Raw genomic sequence first — 16,401 nt, 5'->3', positions numbered from 1 at the left:
ATTCAAAAAGCTATTATACCCTGGAACCAGTACTGTCCATTGGGGCTCGTTGGTGTCCACTTCAGGTCCAGCTTTGGGGGAAAGGGATATCATTCAGCTCCGAAGCGGATCCCGGTGTAGCGATCTGTAGCATATCTCCAGAGTAGGAGTAGAATAAACTGGACCACTCCTCACTCACTAATTTGTGGTACACAAATACACACAAAAATAATTAAATGAATAATTTTTTTACTTTGCACCTGACATCTTGACCAGTTCATATTTATCATATTTATGTGGGTTAAATATGTAGGTTTTTCTTATAAGCTGAGTGATCTAGCCTGGTATTGTCCACAAATAATCATATCTGAGTAATGGAGTCTGTGCTATCTTTCTGAAATGACTATGTTGAAAAGGGTCGTGTTTTCAATGAAGTTTGAGTAATTTGACAATAATTGTTCATTAAAAAAAATCAACATACAATCTAATATATTGTATTTAACATGTAATGAATATGAAGGAATTAGCTTATTTACTATGTGAATTAGAAGGCACCACTGTTGACCCCAGTTGTTTAATATTTCTGACAAAACACACAACTGCTTTTGGTAAATTTTTTGGTACTTTTTACAAAATACAAAAATAAAGGTTTTGGAAATTATTCCAATTACAATTGGAACACGAAATGTGCTGGTCTTTAATTCTACAAAGAATGAAGCTCAGCAGCAACAAGGTAAGATGCTGTGAAACGACATAGGTAAACAACATTTTTTTTAAACAAAACACCATCTATGGGTGATAGGGAAAAAATGAAAGAAACAAAGGTGTGGCACTTTCGCTGTACATCTACACACACATCTGTCATTCTCAAAAAGTGCATGGTCGTCTTCATCTGTACCCAAAACACAATGAAAGAGCTGGTGGAGCCGCTTCTCAGCAGATCTCCAGCTTCAGTCGCCCGCCATCCCCTTCACTCACCAATCGCTTTCGCCCCCTGCAAACAACACAGAATCCATTTTACTGCAAGTCTGTTACATTTCTGTACAACCAGTGTACATGTTCTACAACATTAGTTCATGTCCACATGTGAGTTCTACCTAATCAGTTTAACCTTTTTAAACATCTTTAAATACATAAATCATGCCAACAGTTCTGTAAATAGAAAGCAGTCATTTTTGTTATTAATCTATATAAATTGTGTGACATTGGCAAAAAACACTGTTTAAGTCTGCAGATAGAAAAGCACTTTAAAACACTTAAAGGTGTAGTATGATGTTGCAGAACTCTTCAGGTGCTTATTAGAACATTCTTCTATTGATTCATCTGCCGCTTCAGCATTAAACACATGCTCTCAAATGGCAGGTAAAGAATGGATCCAGGACATTTCCTCACACACCAAATTACCAATCACTGTCTCTTCCAAACAGGGCAAGTCAGACTGGGTTCCCACTCTAAATTGGACTGAAATTGCCTGAAATTTACGCTTACCTGGCATGTTTGGTAAGTTAGCAAGTGTTAGGACATACGTAAACACAGACTTCGCAAAAATATGGTGTTGTAGAACGTTGCACATTTTTTCGGCAGTGGCTTTGAGCATAACAAAAACACTGACTGGGAAAATGTTTTGGCTACTGCACTATGTGCTATTAATAAAATTCCCTGATAATTCCCCGACTTGGCACCCAAATGATCAATTTCACTGACTTTCCCTTTTCTGGAACTGTCCTTACTGAAATTGCCTGATATTCCAGAAATTCCCAGAGAAGTGGAAACCCTGGTCAGACCAGTAACTATCCTCACCGACAGGGACAAGCATCTCGTAGGTTTCTGTTAATAATCCCGGCGCTGAAGCTGCTGTCCACAAACTGCTCCAGTATAGAGTAGGCAGACGGAACGTCGATGTTTATTTCAGCTATGTCCATATAGACCCGTTCATATCCCTGCGGGAGAACATCTATTATACTGGGATCGAAATGGTTTAGAAACAAAAGAAACAAAAAGTCACAAAAATGCGTCCCTTGACCTGACACCTACCCTTCGCATCTGGTCTACAGTGATGACTGTTGACATGCACAGATATTTCAAAAGCTGCAGGACAATCTGCAGGGTCCTATCGCCTTTGGACTCCAGCACCATAACTATCGCCTATGGAGGAATATATAAAATTACACATCACTACATACAAAAACTACAGAAAACACATTAATGCCTTGTACCTCGTACACAAACTCATGGTGGAAGTGTGGCACTTCCAGATCTCTCAGGCAGCGCTCGGCCTCCACAGGGTCTCCAGACAGGAGGTATTCCTTCAGTAGAAGGTTGACCTGAAAGAACACAATTATGCATAAACCCCAGACACCCAGATCCAGCAGTGGTTTATTAAAATGTATTGTCATTTTTATGAACAGGTGGAGTAGGCCTGATGTGAAGAGAGCTTAAATATATATTTTATTTTTTCATATTGGACACAATGACTGGGAGCAGTCACCTCCTTGATGAGCTGAATGACAGGCCTCTGGCCTCCTCCGGTACCCCACAGGTTATCGATGCGCAGTCCGCTCCCCTGGTTCATCTTCAACAATATAGCAGCACGATCCAGAGCTGCCCTGTCAATTAAACAGCAACAGATCAGAGGTCACAGGTTCACCAAACTACTACACACGACTTATCTTATCCTATCTTAGTAGGGAGTAATAGCTGTGGAACATGTACTATAATGTGTAAATAACTAACCCAAAATGAGCACCATTTGTGAGTAAAAAAAAAAATCTACTTTGATGAGATTGTCTGTGGTATGTTAGTTAAGCACCCTACAATTTTAATTAGTTCAGCTCAGATCATCCAAATGTGTTAACTGTAACCTACACACATTGTGAACAATGAAATGTGTTCTCTGCTTTTAACCCATCACCCTTGGTGAGCATTGGGCAGCCATGACAGGCACCCGGGGAGCAGTGTGTGGGGACGGTGCTATGGTCAGTGGCACCTCAGTGGCACCTTGGCAGATTGACAACCTTCTAATTATGGGGCCACTTCCTTAAGACTAGGCCACCACTGCCCCTCAAAAATGTGCACCAATAAAAATCAAAAGGGGCAAAAACACGATACCCTGGTGCCCTGAATGAAAGGGTTTTCTGTGCACACCAAGTTGAGTACATGTGATGTTCTCACAGCGTATGTTAAGAGATTTAAAATCTCTGTTTAACAGCATCTGGAATTGCTGTTATTTGGCTGGTTTGGTTCACCAGCATTTGTCAAAGGACCCTGTTAATTATTAACTGCTTTCAAATTTGATCAGAATCTGTTTAGCATGTGGAAACAAAAGACATTTACAGTGTTACTATTTTTGTGAGTAGGGTCTGGCTGCAGATCCACTGTGGTGCCAAATGTTTACAGTGACTAAAGGCTTTTATTTTGAACGTGCAAACGTGCGTCATCTACGGAATCAACGTCACATCAATGCTGCGAATCACTGGTGTTGTAAGAAGAGTAGTAAACGTAAGTGCAGTTTTGTGTACATATTCTTCTAGATGGATGGCAGCGTATAAATAGCTATAGATGGCTAGAATGATCTGATGGATTTTTGCTTAGCTTGCCATGGTCTGTGAGTGGTGTTTTCATACAATTTAGAAGTTTAGCAGTATGGTTTGTCGTATTTTTTCTTTCCTCTATAATTCAACAGCAACATTTATTTCTTATATAGCCCAAAATCACATACAGTATGTCTCAATGGGCTCAATTTATGTTGTATAATTCACTGTTATAATTCATGTTGATGGTTTTGCCTGCAACCTTGCTCTCCTCTCTTATTAGTGTGCCCTGTACATGTTTTGGGGGAGCCATTTCACACCAGTTTAGTAAGTAAACATTGTGTTTTTGCCTTTTATGTGCATGTTGACATGCTAAAGATAAAGAGATGGTGGTGCATCCATCACCCTGATGAAAAATTGTCTGGAAATGTTTGTATTAAAATATATTAAAGGCAGAGAAATTAATAGTGATATTATAATCACTGACCACATTATAACACAAAGGGGACCAGAGGCTCAACTGTTTGTACATTTTCTTTGTCTGCTCTGCAACTGTACTTTTTAAAAGATTGGCTTTGTTGTGTCTGTATGTTGTATTTATAGAATTCTGCATTTTTAGAATGTCATTGGAGGAAAGGTTTCCTCTATGTCTATCAGGATATGGTGTGCTGGAAACAAACACTACAATTAGTAGTTACAGGGACAGTCCCCCCCTGGAGACACAATGTGTCTTGCTCAGGGACACAATAATAGTAAGTGGGATTTGAACCTGGGTCTTCTGGTTCATAGGCGATGTGTTACCACTAGGCTACTACCACCCATAATCATGCATGTTACAAAATTTTATAAATAATACAGGATTTAATATCGCATTTATTCAGGTGACGTCATCAGACCAGGAAACCAGTTGGTTATGAGAACGTCCCCTTGACTAACCTCCAAATCTAAGAATACTGACCCAGATCTACTCCCCTACTCGGCCATGTCAACTCCGTTCTACCTGCAGACATTTATCACCACTCTGACCAGCGAAGTCATTTTTACCTTTCCTGATTGAATGATTATTCAGTTTCACTCGTTTGTAAAATAAATGGAATGGGCGCCAATAGTGCGTATAAATGCAGCGACAAGTTTGGCACAAATAAACATATAATATGTAATGATCTGCACTGACTAAATGAAATTTCAATTTCCGCTTATTAAAACTCAAATAATTAATCATGAATGTAATGCAATAAATGATTTAAAAACATTTTTAAAGCAGAGAACATTGCCACAATATTAAATAAACAGAAAGAAATCTGCTGACGTCAAAGTAAACATCCGGCACTACAGTGGACTTCCGGCACCACAGTGGATCTGCAGCCAGACACGCGTGATTTCCTGGTGTTCGTGATTCAAAGAGCAGAATGTCCTACCTGGCATGTTCACAGTCCACTCTCCCTTTGTAACTTTCAATGTAGCTGCTAGACAGGATCTGGTCGGCGACCGCTCGTGCAATAAACTGACCAACAAGCTGGAAAACAACAGAGAGATGCAGAGTTACTCAAAACTGACCAACGGCCTTCCTGTCCTGATCCCTCAAATCCCATTGAAGAAAAGTCTGAAAAAGGAAGGTTATTTCCAGCTGAGTGAAGGGGACGTGTCAGCAGAATATTTAACCATGTTGTCTTGTCTGAACATACATGTCCACAGATGATGCTGTAAAATGTTGCAGTACACTCAAGACTCAATGAAGCACATGGAGCTCAATTCACCCTGGTCATGTGATTGTAGCCTAAGAAGACCAGAAAGACAAGATAGGGGGACAGATTCTGTTCATTAAAAAAAAAAAGTTTAGAGCTACATTTAAAATTGTGGGCGGGGCTTGGCAAATACGATTTCCCAAATTTCACACCTGCTGGACAACATGCTGAGCTGGCGCTTTCTGCTGGTTCAGACAATGGTGTGAGATCTCTTGTATGGCTAAACCACAGCCTGACTACAGCGGTTTTCCAGTGCCTGGTAGGTCAGGTGATCACTGTTCCACTTGACGCTCTGGCTCTCTAGCCCTATCAAGAGCACATGAACGTACAGATTCACACACACACAAATTCAATACAGCGATATGGTAACTCCGCAAGAAGTGAAATAGCACAGACTGAACAACCACAGCATTTCATTTTTCTTCTCCTCTGTTACTATGCTCTCATATTAGTTTCTTGGAAAACTTGGAACAGAATTTGTGTCAGATAGAAATATCCTAATTTGAACTTGATCAGATAGAAATGTGAGAATGCCTGTCAGACTCAGTTACTACTTTCACAGTCTCAAGAGTTTGACATATATTCCAGAATACCTGTGGTATTGTACTCTGTTTCTGATTTGAGAGAGTTTGGACATAAATAACCTACCCAACCCTGTCAGGTTTAAATCAGATCTTACTCTCTCAGATTTAAGAGAAAATACAGTTCAGATGTACAGAATTTTACAATGTTGGGTTGGACACTCAGACATGAACTTGAAAAGAATACCAGAATGAGCAGCGTGAGGTCAGTTCTCAATTCCTAATCTCTTGGATTCGGGCCAGGGATTAGGACCAGAAATGCCTTTTGGCTTGTTCTTGCATCAGGGTGAGAGATATGTACCAGAGTGGTTGTCAGGTTGAACATCAGTTACTACTCTATCAGAAATATCAGAATGCTATTGGACTTGCTATTAAATTGGACTCTCTACTCATGTCACACTGAGGGATAAAATGGGGATAAAAATGAAACATAAAAACCAAAGAACAAACTGAGAATCTGGTACCTGCGGAGCACCAGGTGTGTCCAGTACCAGGTCTGGCAGTGCCTTCAATAGCTTGTCAAAGCTGCTCTCCACATCAGAGCGTGTTAACACCCTCCGACACAGGTCGCTGAGAAGGAGCGATGTCAGCTCCCGCTGGCTGGCTTTGCCCTCCAAGGCCAGGGAGATGGCAAGCATGGGTACCTCACTATGCATGGAGCCCAGGTTCAACTCCCTCAGCAACTCCTAAGAGTATGGGCACAAAACCCACCAGTCATAACAGGGGCACAAACACTGGTCAAGACTTTCTGAATTGAAATCAAATAATAAAATCACTAACATTTAGAACAAAAATCTCACCGCAACTTCATTAGTGTCTCCATGTTCAAAATACTCCTGAACAATAGGTGTGACTGTCCGATCAAACTCATCCTCACCCAGCGGGAGCACAACAGTTTCGTACACACAGTTCTCCTATATTGTAAAGTAAAGTAAAAACCAGTCTGACAGTTATGTACTGCTATGATGCATCATGATCACAAACAAAAGAAATCATACCTGGTCTTCATCATAATTGGGATCCTGGACATCCACCTCTTCAAGATCATAAACCTCTCCAGGAGAGCCCCACACTCCTTTCCTCCTGCCCCCACCTGAGCGTGAATGAGAGAATTTAGACAGAATTTATAAAGATAGAATCAAATAATATTTACATATGTACATATTTACAGATTAAATTCATCATAAACAAAGTTCACATTTTACATGTCTGAATTCCACATTGCATCAAAATCAAACCAAATCACAGCTTCACATAATGAACTGTGACCTCTGTGTGCCAGTCCTGATTGGTTGGTTGGTTGCAGTTGTGTAATGAAAATAGAGGAAGTCAGGCTAGCTAACATATTACTCTCGGGGCACTAGAAGAACAAGAGGCCATGCACATTAAATGTTTCACTATGAACGTGCTTCATTTAACATGACCATTTTTTTTTCTCTTTTGCTGCTGGCTACCTGATACAAGAGTAGCCATTACAATAATCTCGAACAACCCGGTACTAATCTCTGAGCATGGATAATCAGACATGGGATTTGCCCAGACTGCCCCACTGACTTGTCTGTTACCAGTGGCGACTGGGCAGAGAGGGAGAGATGGAGTGGGATTAAGTGGGATTAAACGGCTCTCACAATCTTGAGTTTCAACTACAGAACAGAGCGGCAGTAAGAAAAAGAGCTTGTGTAGCGGTTGTTCTTCTGCGTTGTGTAATTTTTTTATTTCTTTTCTTGAAACCGTAATTGACGAGCTGACACCCAAGAAATTTTCCGTGCAAAGTGTATTCTGTATAAAAGCAAGGTCACGCCAGAACAATCGCGTCATCACAACTCGCGTCTCTCTGCACCTCTCTCTCTCACAGCTCATGCCATGTGTCTAAGAGAACTAAACCGGGTCTCCAACCCACTAACTCAAGGGCACGGCTGCATCCAACCACTTTTCGGGGGGGTGATCAAAGTTTTAGAACCCACATAACTTCTTATAATAATCATAAATTGAACAAACAAAAATACAGAAACATATTTGACATAACCAGAAAAATTAACACATTTTAACATTCTACAATTGAACAAACACCCTGATTGTCGTTATAATTCCCTTACCCACATCAGAATACAGGTAAACAAAATAAAAGTCTTTAGAAAATAAGAAAATAAAAGACACAAAAAAAAAGAAGAAATACATTTATAAATCTAGTGTAACCATTTAACTCCGGCACATCCTCCTCCACTGGATTACACTAGATTAATAAAACTCCCCAAAATAACCCTCTCACAAAACAATGATACAAATAACAGAAACACAACAAAAAAAAACACACAGAAAAAAATAGAAAACAGAAAAATGAAATCTCCAAATGAACACATTCCAAAACCCTAAAACACAGTCTTGATTTCTAATCACAAGTGATTCTCCAGCTAATATGCTATCCCATAAAGGATTAAGGTAACCCGAGGGAGGCCACCCCCCAAATTACCTACAGGTAACTATGCTCAACACACAGTTACACACAAGACTGATACCTCCTATCTCACAACATATGAGGAATGCTCACATCTCCAGTATGTCTTAAGCACCCCACAAATACATGTTTCCCAAGCAACCAATTTAGTCAATTCGACAGATCTCATTTGAACATTTTCCTAATTCCTTGTGAAGACATTGTTTGAATCAGCCTATTCACTGGTCTAACAATTCTACCTAATCTGGTAGTTAATTTTCCCCCCCACTGCCACAGATGAACATGAAGGTGCAACAACATCTTGAGATGACTTCTTGGACAATTGCAGAACACTTGATGCTGCATCAACATCCCCAGATAACTGACAATTATCAACCAGATGTGCAACCGCATCTTCTTGCTCAGTCTCCAACGAAGATGTACTATTGTCTATACACACAGATAATTAATCTTGCTCAGATAGTCTTCCAGAAGATCCATCAAGATTAGCAACCCACTTGACAGTTCTTTCCTCACTATCAGACATAGCAGTAAAACTGTCATGATCTGAACTGACACACCCAGTATCACCCACAGATTCATGGTCCCCCCAAGATGGTAAAGGCAAGAACTTAACGGGCATCAACAGATTCCGATGCACAGTCTTAGATCTATCTGTGTTAGGATTGCGGATCAGGTAAGTGTTCAGAGCATCATTTTTATTTAGTACCACGTACACCATGCTCCCCCAGCGATCAGCCAGCTTTCTTTTACCCCGCTCACCCTTGTTTGCCAGAAGGACCCGATCTCCTACCTCCAACGTATGACCTTTACATCTCACATTATACCTTTCAGCCTGTTTAGCTTGTTGTTTCACTGCGTGTGCCTGCGCCAGTGACATTGCTTCCCTTAAGTCTCTTCCAAGAGTCTGGACATATTTATCCACATCCACAGTCTCGTCATCCAAAAACACACTTCCAAACATGACATCCACAGGTAACCTCGGTGTACGACCGAACATTAAAAAGAAAGGTGGATATCCCGTTGTTTCGTGAGCTGTGCAATTGTAGACAAATGTCAGAGTATTAAGCAATTGCGGCCACTTAGCCTTCGACTTTGGCTCCAGTGCACGAATCATGTCACCCAAAGTACGAACACCGGCCAATTGCAATAATTCTGCGATCAAGGAACTTTCAAAATTCGCACCTTGATCTGAATGAATACGATTTGGAAAACCATATATGCAAAAGAAATTGTTCCAAAGTACTCGCGCTACTGTCTTTGCAGATTGATTCGGGCAGGGAAATGCACAAGCCAGCTTTGTGAAGTGGTCTGTTACCACCAAAACATCAACCGAATTATTGTGTGCACCCTCCGCTGACCAAAAATCTATGCACACCAGTTCCAGGGGTGCCGTAGTCACAACAGAAACAAGTGGGGCCATTGCATCTGGGTCAGGAGCTTTACCCAAGATACATCGTTTGCAGCGGGTTACATACTCACGCACATCCTTCTCCATAGAACTCCAGTAAAACCTCTGCCTGCATAGCCACAGTGTACGGTGTTGTCCCTGGTGCCCCGCTTCATCATGTACCCCCTTCAACACAGAATTCCTCAGCGACGAAGGTACGACATACTGAAAAATCTTCCGTTTGGTCTGCCCATGCTTTGAAACTCTATACAGTATGCCCAGTTTTACTTCAAACCTACCCCACTGCCTCAAAGTTCTCAAAACTTCCCTAGACTCATGAGCTCTTTCCCGTCTAGAAGGACGTCTGTTCCGACCAACAAAGTAATGGACACGGCCAATGACTGGATCCTGCATCTGCTTCTCAAGCAGCTCTTCATGTGAGAGGACAGGAAGTGGGCTACTATCTATAGGTAACAGACTACTCAGATGTTGCACATGAGAAACTGCCCTAGTTAAAGCACCCCGCTCCCACTGACAATGTGACTGTAACACAGCCTGTACGTCATTTCGCGACACCTCCCCCAGCAATGAACCCTCACCCCGTTCCTCCGGTGACTCACACGTCAACCGAAACATGTCCTGTATGTCATGTACCTTTACTGACTTCGCTTCCTGCAGTAACTTATCATACGGAAGGCAAGTAAGCTTGCTGATGGCTCGAGATGTGGTAAATGGCTCCCTGCTCAATGCATCGGCCACCACATTCTTAGGTCCTGGAATGTATTGAATGTCAAAATCGAACGATGCCAGTTTTGCCACCCACCGCTGCTCACATGCATCTAATTTCGGCTTTGTGAGGATGTACTTCAACGGATTATTATCAGTCCACACAGTGAATAGGTGACCCCGTAACCAATGACTGAACTTATCATGGATAGCCCATTTCATTGCTAAAAATTCTAGTCGATGTGCTGGGTAGTTGGACTGAGCATGATTAAGCGACTTACTGGCAAACGCAATTGGTCTAGCCGTAGTACAAGCATCCTGCAACTGAGAAAGCACAGCTCCCAAACCACTAGTAGACGCATCCACCGAGAGCAGGAATGGTTTTGTGAAGTCTGGATGAGCCAACAGAGCTTGACCAACTAGTGCCTCCTTCAACAACCCTAAGGCCTCTCTACACTCACTAGTCCAGTCTGCCGGAGTCAACCTACGAGTGTTAGCGGTCCTCTTCACACCCTTACCTCGGCGAGGTTTCTTCGGACTGGCGGTCAGCAAAACAGTGGTCTCGCAATGGTGGAACAATGCTCTATGAAATGTTGGTAATATACTACCATGCCAAGAAAAGATCTTATTTTAATTGCTGAAGGTGTGACACCATCTGACTCCATCAAATCCTGCTCACTCACATTCAAAATGGCCTCTACCTTCGCTGGATCAGTAGCCACACCCTCCACACTGATGATGTGGCCCAAAAATTTCACTGACTGTCTCAAAAACTGACACTTGGCTGGAGAAAGTTTCAGGTTGTGCTGCTTGAGTCGTTGGAACACCATTTCCAACCTCTGCAAACTCTCCTCTGCAGTCTTCCCAAAAACCAACAAGTCATCCAAATAACAGAGGAGACTCATAAAATTTTGGTCACCAAACACTGTTAACATCATTCGCATAAAAGTTGCTGGACTATTACACAATCCCTGTGGGAGACGATTGTACTCATGCAGACCCAAAGGGGACGAAAAAGCAGTGAACTTTTTGTCCTCCTCATGTAAGGGAATGTTATAGCAGCCCGACGTCAAATCCATGGTACTAAAATACGCATTGCCGCCAAGTGCAGCGAGGACATCTGCCTGGTGAGGCAACGGATGGGCGTCCTTCACTGTGCGAGCATTCAGCCATCTGAAATCAGTACAGATGCGTAGGTCACCATTCTTTTTCCACACCAACACTAAAGGTGACGCATACTCACTGCTCGACTTGCGTATTATCTCCTTCTCTTCCATGTCATCCAATGTTTCTCTCAACTTCTGATAATGTGCTGGTGAAATCCTCCGATAGGGAAGTCGGAAGGGTCTGTCATCAGTGAGACGTATCCTGTGACAAAAACCACTTGCCTCCCTACAATCCAACCTATGTCTGGAAAACACACTTTCATATTTCTCAATGAGCTCCAGAAGTTTCTCTCTCCAAAAAGGAGTCACTTCACAGTTAGCAACATCTATGTCCTGCAGACCCAAATTCTCCAATCTACTCTCCATAGACGTTCCAACCACACTTCCAGTGCTTGTTGTTGTCAGACAATGATTTTTCCTGTCAGCAGTCAGTGTTCCAACATTCTGCGAAATTTCCTGCTCCTTCAGTACATCAAAATCTTCCAATGCGATACATGGAAACACATTGGCGATTTTTGCATTCCGGCGGAGTGTGATTTCAGAGGGAGTAGGGTTTATCAGTTTTACTGGGAGCCATCCGTCTCCCCAAAGAGGTGAAATGACTATACCCACCAGTACGTTACGATGCACACACCGGGACTTACACGGCTCCACTACAACAGTACTACCTGCAGAGAGTTGTGTTCCAGGTGGCAATCGTGCCCAGACCAGATGTTCACTTAAGGGTTCAAGTGTCACAGCCCTCTTTAACTTAACTGTACCCACTTTATTTGGAATGCTTTCCCCCCTCCATCTCTCCAGATTGGATAACATCTGCAGAAAATCACCATGTTCATTTTGACACATTCCATCCGGTTTGTTTAAGACACTCCAATAACGGTCATTGGATTTCAACTGTCTGATCAATGGTTTCAAAACATTAGTACCAATAACCAATTGATCTACTTGACCTTCTACCACTAATACAGGAACCTCAAAATTAATTCCAAACAATTCGAGTTTTAGTGTACATTCACCCACTGGGTTAGTCTGCTTACCCCCACATCCCACCAGTAGCACATCTGACGGGATTAACTGGTGATCACTGAACACACCTTCCTCCTGTAGCTGAGCAAGGACATCTGCACACAGGGTAGAAGCCATAGATCCGCTATCGAGCATCCCCTGCAGTTCAACTTTACCCTGCACTCGTACCGAGGTGTAAAACAGGCCATCACTCTGACCTGCTTTTAAAGAATTCTGAAACACCACTGCCTTACCCACTGGCGCCATAGTACAACAATGTGAATAAACAGACTCAATATCATCAGTGGAGGATGAATCAATTAGCCCCTCATTGCCCTCCTTCAACTCGAGGCATTTCAGTTTCCCTGATATGGCCCGTCCTGTGTGTGACCAGATTTTGGCACAGAATTACAGTTACCAACATTTCCAGGAGAGTAACATCTGAAACAGAGCTTATGCATCCTACAGTGAATGTTCGTTGTGTGCTCAGAGCTGTCACAGACCCTGCATTTACCAGGCCATTTGGGTGAAAATTCAGGGGGTGCCACACGCACGGATTGAGGATGAGTTACCAGAGTTTTCTCTAGCATGCCCAAAACTCTATTGAGCATAGAATCCCCAGTCTGTTTTTGTTTCCCATCTCCATGAGACGTAATATATTCTGACGTCACATCACCACTTCCACCATGGGCCAACCCTCCATCTACAAATACCGCATGCTGCCCCAGGTGACCTCCTTTAGCTTTACGCTCGCTTAAAAATTCATCCAAGCACTCTTGTACCTCACCAGCAGTCCACGAACGAAGGGGTTTGCTTTTGAAAACCAGAGCCAGCTCACGGTCTGGACAATTTTGAACAAACACAACTGCTAATTCCATACTCTGATTCTCCATGGACCTCCCTTCACTTCTGAGGGTCTGTTCTGCTACCTCTGCAGCTTGATTTAATCGGATCCAATAGTCCAGCGAACCCTCGTTAGGGCGTGGCCTGGTCGCATAGAAAGCCGCCTGAGCTAACGGAATCTGCAAAATCTGCAAAATTTTTAACAGAATGTAAAAAAAAAAAATTGATGTAACATCTGTTATCTGTGTATTATTACGCATCCACACCCTGGTAATTTCTCTGGCCCGACCCAGCAGTCTATCGACCACCTCCCCGACCATCTCAGAGTTAGATAGGTTCTTTTTACCAAGATAAGTTCTCATTAATTCCTCCCATTCAAAAACAGAGCACTTGTCATCACCATCCCCCCGAAAATATGGCAGCACCTCCGACTTTAGCACCAAATTTAATTTCGAGGCATCAATGACGGTCATGCCCACCTGTTCAAGGCCAGATCCAGCATGACTGGATCTAGTGTCCCCCCTAGGCGAAGAGTCTGCACCGGAGGTATCTATCAGACTTGTACGAATGGCCGCACCAATTTCTGAACCTATCTTGTGTACCAGTTCAGAGAGATTGACATTCGTAATGTCACGATCGGACACCAAACTCTCCCGATCCACATTCCTGTCAGGTGAAGATAACCTGGGCGTGGTCCCGACAGGTGGATGAACCGACCTCCCCCTCCCAGTACTAGTCAGCATAGGGCTACCAACCATCCCATCCTTTTTACCAAACCCCACCCGTGGTGTGAAAAGAAAAGTTCCCCTTCCGGCACTAGAAACCCCTGTGGCATTACCACTCACATCCATTTCCCACAAATAAAATAAAAAAAATAATAAGTAAATACAATGTAACTACAATTAGTTACAATTAGTTAATATGGGCAGGTGACCCACACCAGTTCTCCAGACGAACTTCGGTTCGGCGTCACGTTGCCGTCTCTGCGGAAGCGGCGAACGTCTCTCCGAAGCACGCCCAGCGCTCCTCCGGCAGTCTGCAATCGGCCGACCAGTTGATCCGGGTCAAGGCAGCAGTTTGTAGCGGTTCTTCTTCTGCGTTGTGTAATTTTTTTATTTCTTTTCTTAAACCGTAATTGACGAGCTGACACCCAAGAAATTTTCTGTGCAAAGTGTATTCTGTATAAAAGCAAGGTCACGCCAGAACATCGCATCACAACTCGCGTCTCTCTGTACCTCTCTCTCTCACAGCTCATGCCATGTGTCTAAGAGAACTAAACTGGGTCTCCAACCCACTAACCCAAGGGCATGGCTGCATCCAACCACTTTTCGGGGGGTGATCAAAGTTTTAGAACCCACATAACTTCTTATAATAATCATAAATTGAACAAACAAAAATACAGAAACATATTTGACATAACCAGAAACATTAACACATTTTAACATTCTACAATTGAACAAACACCCTGATTGTTGTTATAATTCCCTTACCCACATCAGAATACAGGTAAACAAAATAAAAGTCTTTAGAAAATAAGAAAATAAAAGACACAAAAAAAAGAAGAAATACATTTATAAATCTAGTGTAACCATTTAACTCCGGCACACTTGTATCTTCAAAAAGATGAAGGTGTGAATGAAGCCTACTGTGACACGTTACCACTCTCGCCTATGAAGCAGAAGACCCAGGTTCAAAACCCCACTTACTACCAATGTGTCCCTGAGCAGGTCTCCAGGAGGACTGTCACTACTGATTGTAAGGTGCGCTGGATAATGCCTCAACAATAATGTAAGCCTTACCTTTTTTTGGTAGCCCTCTGCCCTTGCCCAGCCGAGACTTTCTGTCCAGCAGTTTGCCTCTGGGGCTGCTGGGAGGTACGGAAGAACCCCGGACAGGGTCCGAGCTGTCGCTGAGGGAGTCTCCTCTACCGGAGTCCCGGGATGAGTTCTTCCTCAGACGCCGTTTGGCCTTGGCCTTAAGACGTGCCTCGTGGATGCTGGAGGTGGGCGCCGAGATCCAGTTTCCGTTGATCTCGTTGTCGGTGGTCCTGCCGGGTCCCTTCTCCTCGTCCGCAAAGAGGAAGAGATCGTCCGCCTCTACAACAGAAGCCAGACATTACGGAGTAAACGAGGGTGCCCACTATATAACAAGCGATGTTTTCTCAATGAAAAACCTACCGACGGGGTTTGCGTTGAGCCAAGCTTCGCATTCAGCTGCCATGGTGGGTATCTGCACCATACAAAACAAACAAAACTACAACTACATCATTTTAGAAAAGGTCCATTACTGCCTTACGGATGCGTTTCATGCGACACCACAAGGAACATAAACAAACCCGGTGACGTAAGACCGAGAGCTAACTACGAAGCTTCACACTGTGCAAAAATATATATTTTTTTAAAGCAGTATATTCATAAATATTACTCTCCAACGCCGTAAATCCAACCAGGCACAATGCACTAAGCTGTCTCAGTGTCCAGCTCTAACTTCGGTCGTACGGCTGCCACTGTTGTTTTTCTGTACTCTACCCAGTAACAGCGCGGCCAAAGACGAATTCTGATTGGCTTTCGGTGGGACTGAAGAACAAATTAGAATCATCGACGGACAGCGGAGTTTTTCGTGTTTTCTATGTAGAGTCGTTGATCCAATGGCGCCACCTGCGGCATTTCATGAGATTACAGCGGGGAAATAAACGTAGGCAGATAGTCATTAATCCACTAAAATTCAGTCATATTTATGTACCACTAAGCCTAAAAATTTGTGCTTTACAAACGTAAAAATATTTGATCTCTGATAGTCCTGCTATCTTGTTTGCGTTTACATAGATCAATAATAAGGCATTGCTAGCTCATTATCTGCAAAAACGTATTTATGTACTGAAATGCAGGAAAGAAGTAGTAGAATAAATGCTTGTCCCCAGATTATATAAAATAATGTGGACTATGGGGAACAGTCAAGCCTTTGCTGAAGTTGTCACATTG

The 16,401-nt window shown here is 42.8% G+C and overlaps 1 protein-coding gene across 1 annotated transcript; it reads right to left on the bottom strand.

The window, feature by feature from the left end:
- Positions 1-537: 537 nt before the first annotated feature.
- pdcd4b (programmed cell death 4b) lies at positions 538-15,944 on the bottom strand. Its single transcript, XM_028974346.1, has 11 exons — positions 15,598-15,944; positions 15,220-15,516; positions 6,834-6,928; positions 6,636-6,749; positions 6,300-6,521; positions 4,928-5,025; positions 2,468-2,585; positions 2,196-2,303; positions 2,014-2,124; positions 1,780-1,919; positions 538-973 (listed from the first exon to the last, which is right to left on the bottom strand). Exons 1-11 carry the CDS (start codon positions 15,656-15,658, stop codon positions 913-915), a joined length of 1,425 nt encoding a protein of 474 aa, XP_028830179.1. The 5' UTR covers positions 15,659-15,944; the 3' UTR covers positions 538-912.
- Between the last annotated feature and the right edge of the window lie 457 nt (positions 15,945-16,401).

Source organism: Denticeps clupeoides, chromosome 3, assembly GCF_900700375.1.
Source record: "Denticeps clupeoides chromosome 3, fDenClu1.1, whole genome shotgun sequence".
NCBI lineage: Eukaryota > Metazoa > Chordata > Actinopteri > Clupeiformes > Denticipitidae > Denticeps > Denticeps clupeoides.
The sequence above is the reverse complement of the archived record's forward strand: the minus strand, read 5'-3'. Positions and strand labels throughout refer to the sequence as shown.

Bases quoted from the DNA above. Each gene is read 5' to 3' on its own strand.
- pdcd4b (XM_028974346.1), bottom strand. From the start codon at position 15,658: ATGGTGCAGATACCCACCATGGCAGCTGAATGCGAAGCTTGGCTCAAC. The intron at 6,929-15,219 runs GTAAGGCTTACA...ATTCACGCTCAG, and splicing joins CAGAGGGCTACCAAAAAAAG to GTGGGGGCAGGAGGAAAGGA. The intron at 2,304-2,467 runs GTGACTGCTCCC...GTGTTCTTTCAG, and splicing joins TCATTCAGCTCATCAAGGAG to GTCAACCTTCTACTGAAGGA.